Below are 21,249 nucleotides of genomic sequence, written 5' to 3'. Positions count from 1 at the left end.
TTTGCTAAGTGCAGTTAAGTATTTGAGAAGGTCACACACTGGAATATAATGTTCGTGGTAATGTTTGAGCAGCGATAGTGTCGCCTTTACTGCTCAAAGAAAGATTGAATGTAAAAGCCCAAAAGTTCTATTTAAATGACTGACTTGTTTAAGCACTAAGAGTGCGTGAGAAAAGTTGTTTATGGTAACTTTCTGTTTCTGATGCGTTTTGGTTGATCAGTGCAGCATATGCATTGGCTGGGTGCAGCAATATGTGACACACAATCCTTTTGGATAAAATTTAAATTTTGTATAGAAATTTTGCCTATATACCAACAATTATTGAGCTTCAAAAGCATTTTATTGGCTATGAAGTACTTTGGGAAGTAGTAAGGTTCTACACAAATGTAAGCTCTTTAATAAATTGGCTCCTCTATACTTCAACCTACTCAATGAAATTTTTTTTAGGTAACCTGCTATGATTATGACAACGATGGGTCGCATGATCTAATAGGTACATTTGAGACCAATATGGAAATACTGCAAGTAGCGTCGCAGAGTTCACCAGTAAGTTTGTGTTGTCTTATAATGTACCTGTTTAATGCTACAGAAGGATTCAGCTATTTTATTCTATTCAATTATAGTAAGTTCTCTTTAAATTAGAGCATAATTTTTCTTTTATTATTCCTCCTCTCAACTCCCCACTGTGTACCAACTGACAGGATGGTAAAGTTCATTATTTCTAAGCCTCTGCCAATACCATTCTTCAGCTAGCTGTGCGAATGTGGGCAAGGGTGATCCAAGGTGACTTACACTTTGTATTCATGTTTATTTCATGTTTTCACTTCTCCGCCCCTTTTTCTTGTATGGAACATTCTGGTCGTCATCTGGCATCTTACCACATGGTGAATTAGAAAAGCAGTAGCACTGAGAGAAAGGAAGTAAGGCTGAATTGTTTTGGTAAACAGTTCCAGAGGGTGGAGCATATTGGCCTATGATGGTGAACAGAGGATGTGAGGAATAATTAGTAAGCTAAAGTCAGAGGAATGGTTGGGACTTATGGCTAGAAAAACTTGAAAATGTGAGTGATAATCTTGAACTTCCTAGGGGCTGTACGTTTATAGGGTTGGGTGGGGTGGAGTGATATTAGGCACCTTCTCAAATAATTGAGCACTTAAATGGCAATCTGTAAGCTCAAGCGCTAGGTTGCTGCTCAGCTAAATTTGCCTTCTTCAGTTTTAGAGTTGGGTTGAAGTCAACTTCTCAAGTAATTATGTTGGGAATGTAAGGTGGGGAGGCAGTAGATGGGAGCAGGAATGGGAAGAAAGCACAGGTCATTGGAGCTTGAATGGAGCAGGAGCAAAATAAGGACAATGAAGGCTCCAAGCCCCTCCATTCCCCCCCCCCCTCCCCCAAAGGTTTCAAAAAGGAAAGGGCTTTCCCATGATTTTACTGGGGTAGTCCTTGTGTTGTAAAGCTCAAACAGCATTTACAGTTTTGGGAATCTAGTTCCTGCCATGCAAAAGTCAATCACTGGGAACTGGCTTTAAGTTGCTTAAGTGCTCTCCGTGCTTTTACTGAACTAAAACTCAAGTCCCTAATCGTGACCAGGAACACAGATTTTACAGTGCAGGGAAGAAGCAATAGCCAGCGAAGTCTAAGGACAGCGGATTTGGGGGGGAGGGGAAGGCCACCTCGGGGTTTGGTTAGGACAGTGGGATAGGGATAGACAGCAGGGCAGGAACCATTGTGTGACTAGCTCGAATTGGTAGATCTGCAACAGGCAGCACTGCAGAGTTCAGGGCCAAATCACCACCTGCCTTGGAGGTGCAATTAGGAGGACTCTGACAGATTAAGTATAATATCTGATAAGTTTTACAGCCTGACAGAAATGATTTATTGGAATGGTGTTACAGGAAGTAAGTATGTAATTTAAAAATATTGCATATTGCACATATATAACAAGCAGATCTCCTGTGGTGTTGCTTATGGTGAATTAAAATATATGTTTTTCATGCTGTGTAATAATACATTATCAGGGCCACTTATTTGTGGTGATTGAATAAGTCAACTTGTATTTTCATTACAGACAATGGTAGGAAATTTAGTGATTTTTTTTTTGGGGGGCTCAAATTTTACCTCTTGCTTTTTTTAAAGCCCAAGATACCAAGGAAGATGGGAGGGAAGATATTCCAGGTTGCAGGTAGATTGCAGGAACTGTGTGTAGCAGTAGTGGGGAGTTGGGAGTGGATGTTTGGTTGGTAATATTGGGAGACCTGTGTTGGGGTTTGGGAGTAGGAATCATTGCATGTGTGGACAGCACTGGGGAGGAAGGAGAGGTGATTGGAGTTGCAAGGGTCTGTTAGAACCAGGAAAAGGTTTGAGAGTTGAGGGATGTGAGAGTACAAGAAAAGACAGTTAAGGTCGGTGTAATTTGACTTAATGGTAACGCAAAACTGGCGATAGTGAATTGGCAGCCTGTTTTACACTCTGCCTGATTTTCTTTTCCATGGACTTCGATAGAAAAGAAAATTGGATGGGTTGTAAAATGAGCTGCTGATTCGCTATCACCCGTTTTGCGCTATTGCCAAAGTCGAGTTTCACCCCCAGATGTTTCGGAGCACTGAGAATGGAATACCCAGGGACTGGTAGAATGGGCAGGGATGTCACAGTATAGCAGCACTGGAGGGAGTCGTGGGACGTGGAGGAATGGCAGAGGTGTTGAATATGGTATTGGTGGGAGAGTGAATGGGGTGTAGGAACGCTGGGATGGCAAAGTGTGGGAGCAGTGGGGATGGGTGGGGGTTGCTGGGTGTGAGAATATTGGGAAGGCTGTTGCTGTTTTTTTTGGGGGAGTTGACCAGCAGTGGGATAAATTGGAATGGATTTTCATAGTTTGGGTGAATGGCACAGGAGGGAAAATGGGAGCAATCTGGTTCTGGCAACGGGTGGGGAGAAGGGTTTCCTGAGTAGTGACTTATGGAAATCTATATTATTTAGAATACAGCTGAGTATTTACTTTAAACAACATAGGTTCCCTGGATCATTGCTGAGAATTCTTATAGGTAAACCTCCCCTCGAGCTATTGCCACCAATTCCTGCCGAGCCACTGTCACTAATCCCACGACGTGTTTCGACTGTCCCTACCCCAATGCAACTGGACCCTGAACTACAATGTGGGGAGGGAGTGAATGGCAATAGTGACAACGGGGAGATTTGGCTGTGAGGGTGGGAAGTTCTGAAAATTGTTTTGCCATCATTGGTGAAACCTGTATTAATTAAAATAAGCTGTAGAAATTGAAACTGGTTCCTGCGAAAGGCTGCACGAAGTGACAACAGGAGGGAGCAGGCAGCCAACTGCATTTTGGAGCTCCAGGATGGATGGTGCTGTGAAGAGTGCCACAGCACCATCCATTTGCAATTGGAAGGAGTAAGTAAATAGTAGTGATGCCTACCTTGGAAATAAGCTTAATTTTGAAGTAAGTAAAGTGAATAAGCTAAATTGTGACAGAAATAATGTGACAGGAAGAAGTAATTAAATGTCATCGAACAGTAATTTGGAAGACTTTCAATACCTGTGGAGTTCCTCATGGTAAATCAGAGAATATTATCACTCCTTTAACTGTGTATTCAGTTTTTATCTGTCAACTTTCAAACGTGCAGGATCCACAGCAAGATAGCAGGCAAAATGTATCAGGTTGGAAGTAGGTATCTAGCATTTTGGGCTACAGGCCCAGAGTTTCTTGGAAACTTCTGGCATAGTCATGGTATTCTGTCATTTTTTTCCAAGAGAATTTGTGCATAACTGATTTATGCCGGTTTTACGCTGAGACATCGATGCATACGAATTACCTCGATCGTTTTTGCTATTTCCAAGATATGGCTGCGGAAACCATCTGCCGTTCATTTACATAGCCCCGCCCCCAGGCAAAAGACTAACTCATTGGCGTTTCCTAGATTTAGCTGGCATAAATCTACGCCCAAACATTTAGGCACAGCACAACCCGAAGTCACCTTATTTTGGCATAACTGAGATATCTGGAGGTTGATGGGAAACTGGTGTAAATCCAATGTAATTTCTGCGTAAGTGCGATCTCGGAAATTCAGGCCCCCAGTAAAATAAAATGCAATCAGTAGAAATCAGATTTTTAAAATATTTATATCTGAATTACCTAGAAACCTTTCCAAGTTAGCATAACATGCCACAAGTCATTTTAAAGTAATTGACTGGGGACTTACAAAACTATGAAACTGGCCCTGTACAGATGTTACATTAGAATCTATATCAATAACTTAGATGAGGGGGCGGAGTGTAATGCATCAGAGTTTGCTGATACAAAACTAGGTGGGAAAGTAAGCTGTTAGGAGGACGCAAAGAGGCTGCAAAGGGATATAGACAAGTTAAGTGAGTGGATGAGAAGGTGGCAGATGAAGTATAATGTGGGGAAATATGAAATTATCCACTTTGGTAGGAAGAATAGAAAAGCAGAATATTTTTTAAAAGGTGAGAGACTAGGAAAAGTTGATAGTCAGAGGGATTTGTGTGTCCTTGTACATGAATCACAGAAAGTTAACTTGCAGGTACAGCAAGCAATTAGGAAGGCAAATGGCATGTTGGTCTTTATTGCAAGGGGGTTGGAGCACAAGAGTAAGGAAGTCTTGCTGCAATTGTACAGGGCTTTGGTGAGACCACACCTGGAGTACTAAATACAGTTTTGGTCTCCTTACCCAAGGAAGGATATACTTGCCTTAGAGGCGGTGCCACAGAAGTTCACTAGATTGATTCCTGCTATGAGAGGGTTGCCCAAGAGGAGCGATTAAGTAAAGTGGGCCTATACGCTCTTGAGTTCAGGAGAATGAGAGATGGTCACATTGAAATGTATAAAATTCTTAGAGGGCTTGACAGGGTAGATACTGCAAGGCTGTTTCCCCTAGCTGGAGAGTCTAGAACTGGAGGCCATAGTCCTAAATTGGCGACCCCTTATCTTGAGACTGAGATTATATCTTTGGAATTTTATACCCCAGAGGGCTGTGGATGCTCAGTCGTTGAGTATATTCAAGGCTGAGATTGATATATTTTTGGACTCCAAGGGAATCAAGGGATATGGGGATCGGGCAGGAAAATGGAGTTGAGGTTGAAGATCAGCCATGATCTTATTGAATGGCGAAGCAGGGTTGAGGGGCTGTATGTACTCCCGCTCCTATTTCTTATTTTCTTAGAAGGAATGTCCTTGTACATGAATCACAGAAAGTTAACTTGCAGGTACAGCTGTCTTCTAGTTTTGGACTCGGACCAGAGGTTTTTAGATTGAAATCCTGGCCTTAATTGACGCGAACATATACAATTTACTTAATCAAATCCTAAGCATTCCTGTCACTGAACAATTTTTTCTCCTTCTCTATTATGCTCCATTTCTTTCACTTCCTCTGCACCAGGAACTATTCCTGGCCGAGAGGATGGGTATTCAATCTGAACACAAGCCTCTGTCAGTAGCACTCTAACAGATCATTGGTGTGACTATGTTCCCCTCCCCAGCATGACTGGCACCCTTCACTTAGGGAATGAACTTGTATCTAATTGCATTCCCACCCCCAGCAACCTGCCTGTGAACTGGGACTGGTGTTTCAAAGAAGCTTTGGCATTCTTGGCAAGCTTAATACAGGAGTAATTCAAAATATAAAAATAATTTGCATGGAAAAACACTGTTAGATTAGTCAATGCTAATAACATTCCTTTCATTCTCTGTGAATAGTATGGTTTCTGTTTTCATACTGATTGCTATGAATCAGCTTAGTGATGGTGCTGTATCTGTTTCTTATCATCTGCAGTAACATTGCTCATGGTGTTTCTCTTGCAGGCAGAGTTTGAGTGTGTTAATCCAAAGAAAAAACAGAAAAAGAGAAGTTACAAAAACTCAGGAATAGTGAGTTTCAAACTGTGCCAGGTAAGAAGTATTGTAGTTTTGCTTTCAAAAAATAGACATGTTTTTGTAAATCTGTTCAATAGTTTATATAGTCCCACCTCTGATTTTGGATAATATGGTTAGTCCTCCCATTCAGTATCTTCAGTGACCCTTCCCACCCCCTCCAGTCCAACGCCCGTGTGCAGGGCTATATCATCTTTTCCCTCGATGACACTAACTATATTTGGCACAATGTGACTGTTCCAATTTTTATTATTTGCAGCGCAATGAAAAATGTAGTATTTTCTGCTGGTATGAATTAAAACACAGGGTCTGGCTTGACTTTGGTAATTTCAGTTTCAACTTTATTATTTTCCCTAGTTTATCCAAATTACTGTGACTACTTGTGTATTTTTGGCAACCCAGAGGTAGGGTTAATTTGATCTGACTATGATATTGTTTTGGCTTTGGATTGCTCATCTCTATTTAGCTGAGCTCAGATTATTGCATCAGTTAAGCTCCGCTTCCTCTCCCTCACCCAGGAAAAAAAATCACTCTTTCAAAAAAAAAAATGGAACTTGGAATGCATGGGGCTTTGCCAACATGAGATATGCTTTTCAAAACAAGACGACATTGTTAATACTGAAAGTGCCATTGCAAAATCCCATGAATTATGTATTTGGAAGAAAAATAGAGCCAAATCCACATCAGGCTGGTTAAAACTTAAGCTGTCAAATGTCTGAAGCCTAAGTAAGTCTAGTGTCCTGATTTATGATAATCAGTACTTACTTTCCTATGGATTTCTTAAAAGGAAAATTACTTTTTGTTTTACTATATTTTGTGCTTGAGCCCTTACGTTTTCTTCAGCTTCAGTGGATCCACTAATTTAGTCTCATCTCACATTCTTTTCTCTCGCATGCCAGTTAGTCTTTTTTCAGTGAGACAACACTGGAACAGTGCATTACATATCACTATGAACCTGGGGTTTGTGTCCGTGAACCACCACATCAACAAACTCCCAACCTCAGCTATGTTGCTGTGAGAAGCACCAAGCAGAGGCTAGGTACATGTTCATTATGGACAACTGTATCTTTACTCAGTATAGTTTGTTATACCTCCTAATGGCCTGTTCTGTAAAGGCAGAAAATTGGGAGCAAGTAACTCATGCTTTGGGATGCCCTGAGGATGTGAAAGGTGCTATATAAATGCAAGTTCTTTCTTTCTCAGTGTTACTGCTACAATAGACAATTTGTCACTGGAGAGAATTAGTAAGTTCCTTTTTTAATTAAAAAAGATTCACAGGACTGCTCATTGGTTGAACCTACTGAATGCTTTTAAGTGAACAGATATTAATCAGATAAGAAAATTAATTGATGGATTGAGTAATAGATCATCAGTGTATTACACAGAGAAAATCTGGCAAATGCTGATTTCAAAATTCTAAATGTTAAATTTGCAGATTGTGAAAGAGTATTCTTTCTTGGACTACATCATGGGTGGCTGTCAGATGAACTTCATTGTAAGTACAACTGATCAAGAATGTTGGCCGAAGTTTGCAGCCTGTTTTTGGGAATGAAGATAAGAGATGTAGGTGATTTGGCACTCAATCTAATTTTTTTTAATGGACTGAAATTAATGAATTCAGTTTCTGCAATCAGTTGATCTTAGCCTCATTAGATCCAATCCTTGGAATTTACTTTCATCCTCAACTTTCTTCAGTTTCCTTACTGTTATTCCCTTTTCCCATTTTGGTTTCTTGTCATTTTACTTTCTTGGAAGCAGTGGTCTAAATTGGAAATAGGGAATAAACTGCCCTAGAAACAAAGTTTACATTAATATTAACCAGGCAAATGACCTGGTTATATTAATACAAACCACTTTATTTACTTTTATTGTTTTGTTCTGTGCTTTATTTTGTCCCATATCATATACCAAGGCTAGAAAACTGATTCTTGAGTCTTGCATTTTCTATTGAGGAATGGATTGTTATGTTGATCCTGATTATTTCTCCTTACTCGTGAAATGGCGGTCTTGACCTCCAATTGATACCTCCCCAACATTCAGCTAAGATTTGGAATGTGCCTTGTAGCAAACTGCAGCATTCATCTCTGTCCTATCACTGTACTGCAGTGTGTTGTTGCACTAGCCCATTCTGTCAACAGCCCTTAGGAGCATGTATGTTTCTTGTATAATATATGTACCTTTCAGTCTTGATTGATTTATGTTCACTGTATAACACCCCCATTCACCTAAGTGCTGAAAAAGTAATAAGCATCCCAAGTGGAGCTTTTTCTTGAAGGGCATACTCTCACAATTGTTTTTTGTCATACTGCATGTCAAATGTGACCAAATGAGCTATCTGCTCTGTGCCTCTGGCAGTTCCACTGTAAACTGGTCACTAGTAGATGTAGAAGAGCAGCCTGGAAGCAATTCTTTCTTCTGCGCAGTATCTCCCCACAAAGACATGACTGAGACCAGGTAATCAGTGGCGTGGGGAAATGAAACCTCTGTTCATCACTCTATAGAGGTGTCTGAGGCTGAACCAGACTGTTCGCAACCTTGGTGTCCTAGTTGACCCTGAGCTGAGCTTTCAACCCCGTATCTTCTCCTTCACTAAGATTGCCTACTTCCCCCTCCATAACATTGCCCATCTTCACCCGTACCTCAGCTCATCTGCTGCTGAAACCCTCATCCATGCCTTTGTTACCTCTAGACTCGACTATTCCGATGCTCTCATGGCTGGCCTCCCACATTGCACCCTCTGTGAACTTGAGCTCACCCAAAACTCTGCTGCCCGTATCCTAACCTGCACCAAGTCCAATTCACCGATCACCCATGCTCACTGACTGGCAACGCCTCGATTTTAAAATTCTCATCCTTGTTTTCAAATCCTTCTGCGGCCTTACCCCTTCCTATCTCTGTAACCTCCTCCAGCCTTATAACCCTCCGAGATCTCAGCGCTCCTCCAATTTTGGCCTCTTGCACATCCCCGCTTTTAATCGCCCCACCATTGGTGGCCGTGCCTTCAGCTGGCCAGGCCCTAAGCTTTGGAATTCCCTTAAAAACCATTCCCGCCTCTCTACCTCTCGCCTCCTTTAAGACGTTCCTTAAAACCTACCTCTTTGACCAAGCTTTTGGTTACCTGTCCTAATATCTCCTTATGTGGCTCGGTGTCAAATTTTATTTGATAAAGTTTCTGTGAAGCGCCTTGGGACGTTTTACTACATTAAAGGCGCTATATAAATGCAAGTAGTTGTTGAGTTAGTTTTCCCCAATGCCTTGCGAAGGTGTGGAATGATGCACGGTTGATCAGAATTCCACAAAATTTCCTCTTTTTAAATAACTTACATATTTACTAGTTGAAAATAATTTTTGAATATCTCTATGCTCTCATTGTTAAATGGAACAGTAAATAAATAAGTAATCCATTCAATTTATAAAAAGATAGTACTGTGCCATGTGGGGTTTCTAGGTTGAGCCAAAGAGGTGATTCTATGATCCAGCACTTGCAGCGACCATAGAGAAACTGCAGGTCTGCACCTTGTGATTTCCGTACATTAAAATGAATTTTTTGGAGAAATCATGTGCTACACACCTGGGATTTCCAGAGATGCATTCCCTACTGGGAGAGCTGGATTGCGGAAGTACCCCTTATTTCAAGTCACGGTTGTGCCAAAGAATTTGTTGTTAGGAATCACGTTATTGTTGGATATAAAAGTAAATAGCTGTTTCAATTATTCTGTTAAAAGATGAGCATGACAGTTGGTGGGGGAACTTAAACAAAAATAAGCTTTAAAATGAAGTGTAATGTTTAGGGGACAAGGCTGAGGAGTTCCATTCTTAATACAACAATTAACATGGACTTTATTCAGCATTGATGGGGTTACATTAAGGATCTGTGTTATGTTTTATAATCATTTCTAGCAAATGTTTTCTTGCTTCTTAATTGCAGGTTGGTATCGATTTCACAGGCTCAAATGGAGACCCTCGTAAACCTGACTCTCTACATTATATAAGTCGTAATGGATTTAATGAATACCTGATGGCAATCTGGTCTGTTGGAATGATCATTCAAGACTATGATACGTAATGCATTCCTGTTTGTTAATATTAACAGTCTGGTTTCTTGCCTTTTATTATGTGCTCCATTTCTTGGTCTCCTTGGGCTACACGTATGTCTTTACCCAGAGGGTGGATAGGTGACCTGGTTCCAAAATTTTGCCAGTGTTGTTTTCTTTTTTTAAAAAACACAGCGGCTAGAAAGTGTGCAGGATCAGACTGAGACAATTTGCCTTTCTCTATATAGGAATCTCACTTCCACTTGGCAGCTCTTTACAGCTACATTTGTGTGTGTGAACCCTGTGGCATTGCTTTGATTTATTGTGCAGTGAGACAGGGTTAATTAGTAATCTTGCAGTTAAGGATCCTCTGGAGTAGATCAAAATATGATAGAATTTTATATTGAGTTTGAGAGTGATGTAGTTAAGTCCGAAACTAGGGTCTTAAATTTAAACAAAGCCAATTACGTAGGTATGAGGGGTGAGTTGGCTAAGGGAGATTGGGAAATTAGATTAAAAGATATGACTGTAGATAAGCAATGGCAAACATTTAAAGCAATAATTCATAATTCTCAATGAATATACATTCCCTTGAGGAATAAAAACTCCAGGGGAAAAGTGATCCAACTGTGGCTAACTAGAGAAGTTAAGGATAATAAATTAAAAAAAGAGGCTTACAATGTTGCCAAAAAGAGTAGTAAGCCTGAGATTGGGAGGGTTTTAGAAATCCTGACCAAGAAATTGATAAAGAGGGAGATAATAGATTGAGATTAAACTAACAAGAAATATACAAACAGAATGCAAGAGCTTCTACAAGTATATGAAAAGGAAGAAATTAGCGAAAGTAAACGTGAGTCCCTTAGAGGCAGAGACAGGATAAATTATAATGGGGAATAAGGAAATGGCAGAGACATTAAATAAATATTTTGTATCTGTCGTTACAGTAGAAGACACAAAAAATATACCGGAAATAGTGGGGAACCAAGGGCCTAATGAGAGTGAGGAACTTAAAGTAATGAAGATTAGTAAAGAAAAAGTACTGGAGAAATTAGAATCATAGAAAGGTTACAGCACGGAAGGAGGACATTTGGGCCATTGAGTCCACGCCAGCTCTATGGAAGAGCAATCCAGCTAGTCCCACTCCCCCGCACTATCCCCGTAGCCCTGCACGTTTTTTCCTCTCAAGTAATTATCCAGTTCTCTTTTGAAGGCCATGATTGAATCTGCCTCCACCACCCCCTCGGGCAGTGCATTCCAGATCCTAACCACTCACTGTGTTTTAAAAAAAAAGTTTTTCCTCATGTCACCTTTGGTTCTTTTGCCAATCACCTTAAATCTATGTCCTCTGGTTCTTGATCCTTCCACCAATGGGAACAGTTTCTCTCTATCTACTCTGTCTAGACCCTTCATGATTTTGAATACCTCTATCAAATGTCCTCTCAACCTTCTCTGTTCCAAGAAGAAAAACCCCAGCTTCTCCAGTCTATCCACGTAACTGAAGTCCCTCATCCCTGGAATCATTCTAGTAAACCTCTTCTGTACCCTCTCTAAGGCCTTCACATCTTTCCTAAAGTGCGGTGCCCAGAACTGGACTCAATACTCCAGTTGTGGCTGAACCAGTGTTTCATAAAGGTTCATCATGACTTCCGTACTTTTGTACTCTGTGCCTCTATTTATAAAGCCCAGGATCCCGTATGCCTTTTTAACCGCTTTCTCAACCTGCCCTGCCACCTTCAACGATTTGTGCACATGTACCCCCAGATCTCTCAGCTCCTTTACCCCTTTTAGAATTGTGCCCTTTAGTTTATATTGCCTCTCCTCGTTCTTCCTACCGAAATTAATCACCTCGCATTTTTCTGCGTTCGGTTTCATCTGCCATGTGTCTGCTCATGCCACCAGCCTGTCTATATCCCCTCAAAGTCTATCACTATCCTCCTCACTGTTTAATACCTTTCCAAGTTTTGTGTCATCTGCAAATTTTGAAAGTCATTAATACATATCATGAAAAGCAGTGGTCCCAGCACCGACCCCTGGGGAACACCACTGTACACCTCTCTCCGGTCCGATAAACAACCGTTCACCACTACTCTCTGTTTCCTGTCACTTAGCCAATTCTATATCCATGCTGCTACTGCCCCCTTTATTCCATGGTCCACAATCTTGATGGCAAGCCTACTGTGCGGTACTTTATCAAACGCCTTTGGAAAGTCCATATACACCACATCAACTGCATACCCCTCATCTACCCTCTCTGTTACCTCATCAAAAACCTCTATCAGGTTAGTTAAACACGATTTGCCTTTAACAAATCCGTGCTGGCTTTCCCTAATCAATCCATACTCGTCTAAGTGACTGTTAATTCTGACCTGGCTTATTGTTTCTAAAAGTTTCCCCAACACTGAGGTTAAACTGATTGGTTTATCCTTACACTCTCTTTTTTGAACAAGGGTGTAACATTTGCAATTCTCCAGTCCTTTGGCACCACCCCCGTATCTAAGGATGTTTGGAAGATTATGGCCAGTACCTCCGCAATTCCCACCCTTACTTCCCTCAGCAACCTAGGATGTATCCCATCCGGACCAGGTGACTTATCTTCTTCAAGTACAGCTAGCCTTTCTAGTACCTATTTATCAATTTTTAGCCCATCCAGCATCTCATCTATATCTTCCTTCACTTATACTCTGGCAGCATCTTCTTCCTTGGTAAAGACAGATGTGAAGTACTCATTTAGTACCTCGGCCATGCCCTCTGCCTCCATGAGTAGATCTCCTTTATGGTCCCTAATCGGCCCCACCCCTCCTCTTCCTACCTGTTTACTGTTTACGTCCCGATAGAAGACTTTTGGATTTCCTTTTATGTTGTCTGACAGTCTATTCTCGTACTCTCTTTGCCCCTCTTATTTCCTTTTTCACTTCCCCTCTGAACTTTCTTTATTCTGCCTGGTTCTCACTTGTGTTATCAAACGGACATCTGTCATACGCCTCCAATTGAGTATTTTTACTTTAGAGTGTCCAAATCCTTTTCCATAGCTACTCTAAACCTCATGATGATATGACTGCTGCTCCCTAAATGTTCCCCCACTGACACTTGCTCCACTTGGCCCACGTCATTCCCTAGAACCAAGTTCAGCAATGCTTCCTTCCTCGTTGGGCTGTTAACGTACTGGTTAAGAAAGTTATCCTGAACATATTTCAAAAATTCCTCCCCCTCTTTGCCCTATTATTATTATCCCAATTTATATTAGGATAGTTGAAGTCCTTGGTTATCACTACTCTATAGCTTTTGCACCTCTCTGTAATTACCCTGCAAATTTGCTCCTCTATATCTTTCCCACGAGTTGGTGATCTATAGAATACACCCAGTGGTGTAACGGCACCTCCTGTTGCTTCTTAACTCTAACCAAATTGACCCCTCCAGGACATCCTTTCTCTCCAGTACTGAAATATTCTCCTTAATCAATACTGCCACCCCCTCTCCTTTCTTTCCTTCCCTATCTTTCCTGAACGCCTTGTGTCCAGGAATATATAGTACCCGATCTTGCCCTTTTTTGAGACAGGTCTCTGTTATCATCACAACATCGTATTCCCATGTGGCTATTTCCACCTGCAGCTCATCATAAGAACATAAGAAATAGGAGCAGGAGTAGGCCAATCGGCCCCTCGAGCCTGCTCCGCCATTCAATAAGATCATGGCTGATCTGATCCTAACCTCAAATCTAAATTCATGTCCAATTTCCTGCCCGCTCCCCGTAACCCCTAATTCCCTTTACTTCTAGGAAACTGTCTATTTCTGTTTTAAATTTATTTAATGATGTAGCTTCCACAGCTTCCTGGGGCAGCAAATTCCACAGACCTACTACCCTCTGAGTGAAGAAGTTTCTCCTCATCTCAGTTTTGAAAGAGCAGCCCCTTATTCTAAGATTATGCCCCCTAGTTCTAGTTTCACCCATCCTTGGGAACATCCTTACCGCATCCACCCGATCAAGCCCCTTCACAATCTTATATGTTTCAATAAGATCGCCTCTCATTCTTCTGAACTCCAATGAGTAGAGTCCCAATCGACTCAACCTCTCCTCATATGTCCGCCCCCTCATCCCCGGGATTAACCGAGTAAACCTTCTTTGTACTGCCTCGAGAGCAAGTATGTCTTTTCGTAAGTATGGACACCAAAACTGTATGCAGTATTCCAGGTGCGGTCTCACCAATACCTTATATAACTGCAGCAATACCCTCCCTGTTTTTATATTCTATCCCCCGAGCAATAAAAGCCAACATTCCGTTGGCCTTCTTGATCACCTGCTGCACCTGCATACTAACGTTTTGATTTTCTTGCACTAGGACCCCCAGATCCCTTTGTACTGCAGTACTTTCCAGTTTCTCGCCATTAAGATAATAACTTGCTCTCTGATTTTTTTTTCCTGCCAAACTGCATAACCTCACATTTTCCAATATTGTATTGCATCTGCCAAATCTCCGCCCACTCACCCAGCCTGTCTATATCCCCTTGTAGGTTTTTTATGTCCTCCTTACTCTCTACTTTCCCTCCCATCTTTGTATCATCTGCAAACTTTGATATGTTACACTCGGTCCCCTCCTCCAAATCGTTAATATAGATTGTAAAGAGTTGGGGACCCAGCACCGACCCCTGCGGAACACCACTGGCTACTGGTTGCCAGTCTGAGAATGAACCATTTCGCCCAACTCTCTGCTTCCTGTTAGATAACCAATCCTCCACCCATGCCAGAATATTACCACCAATCCAGTGATTCTTTATCTTGAGCAATAATCTTTTATGTGGCACCTTGTCGAATGCCTTCTGGAAGTCTAAATACACTACGTCCACTGGTTCCCCTTTATCCACCCTGTACGTTATGTCCTCAAAGAACTCAAGCAAATTTGTCAGACATGACTTCCGCTTCGTAAAGCCATGCTGACTTTGTCCTATTAAATTATGTTTATCCAAATGTTCTGCTACTGTCTCCTTAATAATAGACTCCAAAATTTTACCCACCACAGATGTTAGGCTAACTTGTCTATAATTTCCAGCCTTCTGCCTACTACCCTTTTTAAATAAGGGTGTTACATTAGCAGTTTTCCAATCTGCCGGGACCTTTGCCGAGTCCAGAGAATTTTGGAAAATTATTACCAAAGCATCCACAATCCCTACTGCCACTTCCCTCAAGACCCTAGGATGTAAGCCATCAGGTCCAGGGGATTTATCCGCCTTGAGTCCCATTAATTTACTGAGTACCAATTCCTTAGTGATTTTAATCGTATTTAGCTCCTCCCCCCAAGTGTTGGGATATTCTTAGTGTTCCCTACCATAAAGACTGAAACAAAATATTTGTTCAGCATTGTTGCCATCTCCATGTTTCCCACCATTAATTTCCCGGCCTCATCCTCTAAGGGACCTACATTTGCCTTAGCCACCCTTTTTCTTTTTATATAACTATAGAAACTCTTGCTATCTGTTTTTATATTTTTTGCTAATTTATTTTCATAATCTATCTTCCCTTTCTTAATCAATCCTTTAGTTACTTTTTGCTGTCTTTTGAAGACTTCCCAATCTTCTATCCTCCCACTAAGTTTGGCTACCTTATATGTCCTTGTTTTTAGTTGGATACTATCCTTAACTTCTTTACTTAGCCACAGATGGCTGTCATTTCTTTTACACCCTTTTTTCCTCAGTGGAATATATATTTTTTGAAAGTTGTAAAAAACCTCCTTGAATGAACACTACTGCTCATGTACCGTCTTACCCTTTAATCTATTTTCCCAGTCCACTTTAATCAATTCCGCTGTCATACCATCATAGTCTCCTTTATTCAAGCTCAGTACGCTTGTTTGAGAACCAACCTTCTCACCCTCTAATTGGATATGGAATGTAACCATGTTATGGTCACTCATTCCAAGGGGATCCTTAACTAGGACATTATTAATTAATCCTGGCTCATTACACAGGACCAGGTCCAAGGTTGCCTGCCCCCTTGTAGGATCAGTTACATACTGCTCAAGAAATCCATCCCTAATACACTCAATAAACTCTTCCTCAAGGCTGCCCTGCCCAATTTGATTTGTCCAGTTAATATGATAGTTAAAATCCCCCATAATTATAGCTGTTCCCTTATTACATGCCCTGACTATTTCCTGATTAATACTTCTTTCTGCAGAGTTGCAACTATTAGGAGGCCTATATACTACGCCCACTAGTGTTTTTTTCCCCTTATTATTCCTTATCTCTACCCAAACTGTTTCATTGTCCTGATCTTTTGTCCCAATATCATTTCTCTGTATTAGTGATTCCTTCCTTTATTAACATAGCCACCCCACCTCCCTTTCCTTCCTGCCTGTCCTTCCTGATTGTTAAATACCCTGGCATATTTAATTCCCAGTCGTTGTCACCCTGCAGCCATGCTTCTGTAATGGCCACAAAGTCATACCCATACGTCGTTATTTTTGCCGTTAACTCGTCCATTTTGTTACGAATGCTACGTGCATTCAGATAAAGAACTTTCAAATATGTTTTGTGACACTCAGTTCCTGCTTTTTCCTTTTTTAACACTTTACCTTTTACTCCATACCTTCTGTCCGTTCCTGACACGCTTTCCTCTGTCTCCCTGCTCAGGTTCCCAACCCCCTGCCACAGCTTTGATGCTGGGTTAATCGCCTTGCGCCTTCTAGTTTTTATTTTATCTGTCGTGCCTAAAGTACACGTTCTTTCTGCTGCTCTATGCTTTTCCCTTTCACTTGTTCTTGAACAACTGTTTGTACTATTTGTATTGTAGATTTCCCCTGGGTCTTCCCCTCTCTTGCTGCTCTCAACTTTATTCTCTTCTGACTCCCCGCTCAGGTTCCCATCCCCCTGCCACTCTAGTTTAAACCTTCCCCAACAGCACTAGCAAACACCCCCGCGAGGACATAGGTCCCGGTCCTGCTCGGGTATAACCCGTCACGCTTGTACAGGTCCCACCTTCCCCAGAACCGGTCCCAATGTCCCAGGAATCTAAATCCCTCCCTCCTACACCATCCCTGCAGCCACGCATTCATCCTGTCTATTCTCCTGTTCCTATACTCACTAGCACGTGGCTCCGGTAGTAATCCTGAGATCACTACCTTTTGAAGTCCTGCTTTTTAATTTATCTCCTATCTCCTTAAATTCACCTTGCAGGACCTCATCCCTTTATTTACCTATGTCGTTGGTACCAATATGGACCACGACTACTGGCTGTTCACCCTCACCCTCCAGACTGCCCTGCAGCCGCTCCGTGACATCCTTGACCCTAGCACCAGGGAGGCAACATACCATCCTGGAGTCATGTTTGCGGCCGCGGAAACGCCTATCTGTTCCCCTTACAATGGAATCCCCTATCACTATAGCCCTGCCACTCTTCTTCCTCCACTCCTGTGCAGCAGAGCCACCCGTGGTGCCCCGAACCTGGCTCTTGCTTCTTTCCCCTGATAAGCCATCTCCCCGAACAGTATCTAAAGCAGAATATCTGTTTGAGAGGGAGATGGCCCCAGGGGACTCCTGCTCTACCTGCCTAGTCCTTTTACTCTGCCTGGCGGTCACCATTTCCTTTCTGCCTGCGTAATCTTTACCTGCGGTGTGACCACATCACTGATCGTGCTATCCACGATGATCTCAGCATCGCGGATGCTCCACAGTGAATCCACCCACAGCTCCAGCTCCGAAAGACGGTTAGCCAGTAGCTGCAGCTGGACACACTTCCTGCACACATGGTCGCCAGAGACACTGGTAGTGTCCATGACTTCCCACATCGTGCAGGAGGAGCATATCACGGGTGCGAACTGTGCTGCCATGACTTGCCTTACACTCTCAGATTCTCCTCCCGCTCTCGGTCTCTCCTTTTATACTGTGCTCACCTCTCGGACTCTCTTGCCTCACCTGTGACGTTGCACAGTAGTTGTCTCTTGTTGCAGGTCTGCTGCTGCTTTTATTCCCCAATCTCAGTCTTCTACTCTCAGGTCCACTGCCGCTCTGGGGAAAAAGTTAGGAAAAGCAAGGCAAAGCAGCACCTCCTTCTCCAACTCCCACATGTACCAAACTCTCAGCAGTTCACACTGTGTTGTCCGCACACCGTGCTGTCGCACTGACATGCCCCTGTATTTCTACAGTTTGTGAATCAGATGAGTCAGGCCTGCCCCACCTTCAAGTACCAGTTTAATCTAGCTAACCAATTAACTTGCTACAGCAGCTCTCTCTGCTGAAGCCTGACAGAAACTTAAAAATTTAAACTTTAAAATTGAACTTAAACAGTTGATAGCAATTGAACTTAAACAGTTGAAAGCAATATGCACTAGATTTTAAAGAGATTAACCCTTAAACTCCCACACGTACCAAACTCTCAGCAGTTCACACTGTGTTGTCCTCATCAACCTTATTTACCACGCTTCGTGCGTTTACACACATTCACTGCAAACCAGTCTTAGTCTCTCTGTCTGATCCCACCTAATACCGTACTATTTCTTGCTCAAGTGCTATCTTTCTCTCCTGATTCTTTGTGCCCCTTGTTTCTCCTTTCCAGTGCTACATCCTGGTGCCCATCCCCCAGCCACATTTGTTTAACCCCTCCCCCCCACAGCACTAGTGAACTTCCCCGCGAGGACATTGGTCCCAGCTTCGTTGAGGTGCAACCCGTCCGACCTCTACAGGTCCCACCTCCCCCAGAACTGGTCCCAATTTCCCAGGAATCGAAAGCCCTCCCTCCTGCACCATCTCTCCAGCCACACATTCACCTGTCCTATCCTCCTATTTGTTACTCGCTAGTGCGTGGCACCAGGAATAATCTGGAGATTACTACCTTTTGAGGTCCTCTTTCCTAACTCCTTAAAATCTGCCTTCAGGACCTCATCCCTCTATCTATGTTGTCGGTACCGATATGGACCACGACCTCTGGCTGTTTGCCCTCCCCCACCAGAATGTTCTGCAGCCGCTCAGTGACATCCTTGACTCTGGCACCAGGGAGGCAACATACCATCCTGGAATCATGTCTGCCGCCTCAGCTGCTTTCGGGCCCCCGACTCCTTCCTTTTTATGGCCGCTCCCTCTCCTCTGCTCCGCAGCCTCAGCTGCTCCCGGGCTCCCTGACTCCCGCCTTTATATGGGCCGCTCCCTCTCCTCTGCTCCACGGCCTCAGCTGCTCTTGGGCCTCCGACTCCCGCCTTTTTATAGGCCACTCCCACGCCTCTGCTCTACTGCCACAGCTGCTCTCAGGCCTCCGACTCCTGCCTTTCTATGGGCCGCTCCCTCTCCTCTGTTCTGCCTCCGAGAGCAGCTCAAAACCAAAGTTGTGACTAAAAGCCAACAAATCCCCTGGACCCGATGACCTACATCGTAGGGTTCTAAAAGAGGTGGCTGCAGAGATAGTGGATGCATTGGTTTTGATATTCCTGAATTTCCTAGATTCTAGAACAGTTCCCGTGGATTGGAAGGTAGCAAATGTAATCACGCTATTCAAGATAGGAGGGAGAGAGAAAACAGGGACCTACCTGGCGTCGGTAGTCGGGAAAATGCTAGAATCTGTTATTAAGGACGTAGAACAGGGCACTTAGAAAATCATAATATAATTAGGCAGAGTCAACACGGTTTTATGAAAGGGAAATAGTGTTTGACAAATTTACTAGAGTTTTTTGAGGGTGTAACTAGCAGGGTAGATAAGGGGGAACCAATGGATGTGGTATATTTGGATTTTCAAAAGTCATTTGATAAGGTGCCACAAGAGGTTGTTACACAGGATTAGGGCTCATGGGATTGAGGGTAATATTTTAGCATGGATTGAGGATTGGTTAACGGACAGAAAACAGAGTAGGAATAAACAGATCATTTTTGGGTTGGCAGGGGCACCGCAAGGATCAGTGCTTGGACCTCAGCTGTTTACAATAAATATCAATGAATTAGATGAGGGGACCGAGTGTAATGTATCCAAGTTTGCTGATGATACAAAGCTAGATGGGAAAGTAAGCTGTGAGGAGGACACAAAAAGTCTGCAAAGGGATATAGACAAGTTAAGTGAGTGGGCGAGAAGGTGGCAAATGGGTTATGATGTTGGGAAATGTGAAATTATCCACTTTGGTAGGAAGAATAGAAAAGCAGAATATTTTTTAAAAGGTGAGTGCCTAAGAAATGTTGGAAGTCAGAGGGATTTGGGTTTCCTTGTACACGAATTACAGAAGGTTAATATGCAGGTACAGCAAGAAATTAGGAAGGCAAATGGCATGTTGGCCTTTATTGCAAGGGAGTTGGAGTACAAGAGTAAGAAGGTCCAGCTGCAATTGTACAGGGCTTTGGTGAGACCACACCTGGAATACTGTGTACGTTTTGGTCTCCTTATCTAAGGAAGGACATGCTCGCCTTAGAGGAGGTGCAACAAAGGTTCACTAGATTGATTCCTGGGATGAAAGGGTTGTCCTATGAGGAAAGATTGAGTAGAGTGGGCCTATATTCTCTGGAGTTTAGAAGAATGAGAGGTGATCTCATTGAAACGTATAACATTTTTTGAGGGCTTGATTGGGTAGATGCTGAGAGAGTTTAAAACTAGGGGTCATCGTCTCAGGATAAGGGGTCGGCCATTTTAGGATCGAGATGAAGAAAAATTTCTTTACTCAGAGGGTGGTGACTCTTCGGAATTCTCTATCCCAGAGGGCTGTGGATGTTCAGTCATTGAGTATATTCAAAACTCGGATTGATAGATTTTTGGACACTTAGCGAATCAAGGGATATGGGTGTAGGGCGGGAAAGTGGAATTGAGGTGGAAGATCAGCCATGATCTTTCTGAATGGCAGAGGAGGCTCGAGAGGCCGTATGGCCTACTCCTGCTCCTATTTTTTATGCGGTAATGTCCTTATGATCAATTACTGTTGCAAATACTGACTTGTGAATGATGGTGTACAACTATTGTCTTTTTTAGTCATTCTATTTATCATGTTAAACATTTGAAATTTGGCCTTAAAATCAGCAAAGCACAAAAGAGACGCTGCGGACTTTATTTTTAGTTTGTTTTATTTGTGTATTTTTTGAACGGTCAGTCATAGAGTTTATTTGTGTTTTGTAGACTGATGATGGGTATGAACATTTTTAAATGCCATTAGCTACTTTATTTTATAGAAATAAAACATCTTTGTTAATTACTCATTGTGTTCCAAATGGAAGTGATTTAATGAGAATTTTTTTTGTGTTGCGTGAGGGGTGAATAGGCACCTTTTATGAAACACATGATTTGCAAATTTTTAATTTGAAGAGTTTTAATTTTGATTCATGTTGATCCATGGGGGTGTAGATTTATGCAGAAC

General features: G+C 42.4%; 1 protein-coding gene across 2 annotated transcripts in view; it reads left to right on the top strand.

Moving 5' to 3' along the window:
* The window catches only part of LOC137313360 (copine-3-like), a 77,082-nt gene that overhangs the window by 37,863 nt on the left and 17,970 nt on the right, over positions 1–21,249 (top strand). For both annotated transcript variants that reach the window (XM_067979496.1, XM_067979488.1), the window contains exons 9-12: positions 448–546; positions 5,838–5,924; positions 7,342–7,401; positions 9,835–9,968. In XM_067979496.1, coding sequence (XP_067835597.1) covers positions 448–546; positions 5,838–5,924; positions 7,342–7,401; positions 9,835–9,968 — 380 coding nt within the window. The remainder of the gene's footprint in view (positions 1–447; positions 547–5,837; positions 5,925–7,341; positions 7,402–9,834; positions 9,969–21,249) is intronic.

This window comes from Heptranchias perlo, chromosome 3 (genome assembly GCF_035084215.1).
Source record: "Heptranchias perlo isolate sHepPer1 chromosome 3, sHepPer1.hap1, whole genome shotgun sequence".
In the NCBI taxonomy this organism is placed as follows: domain Eukaryota; kingdom Metazoa; phylum Chordata; class Chondrichthyes; order Hexanchiformes; family Hexanchidae; genus Heptranchias; species Heptranchias perlo.
The sequence above is the reverse complement of the archived record's forward strand: the minus strand, read 5'-3'. Positions and strand labels throughout refer to the sequence as shown.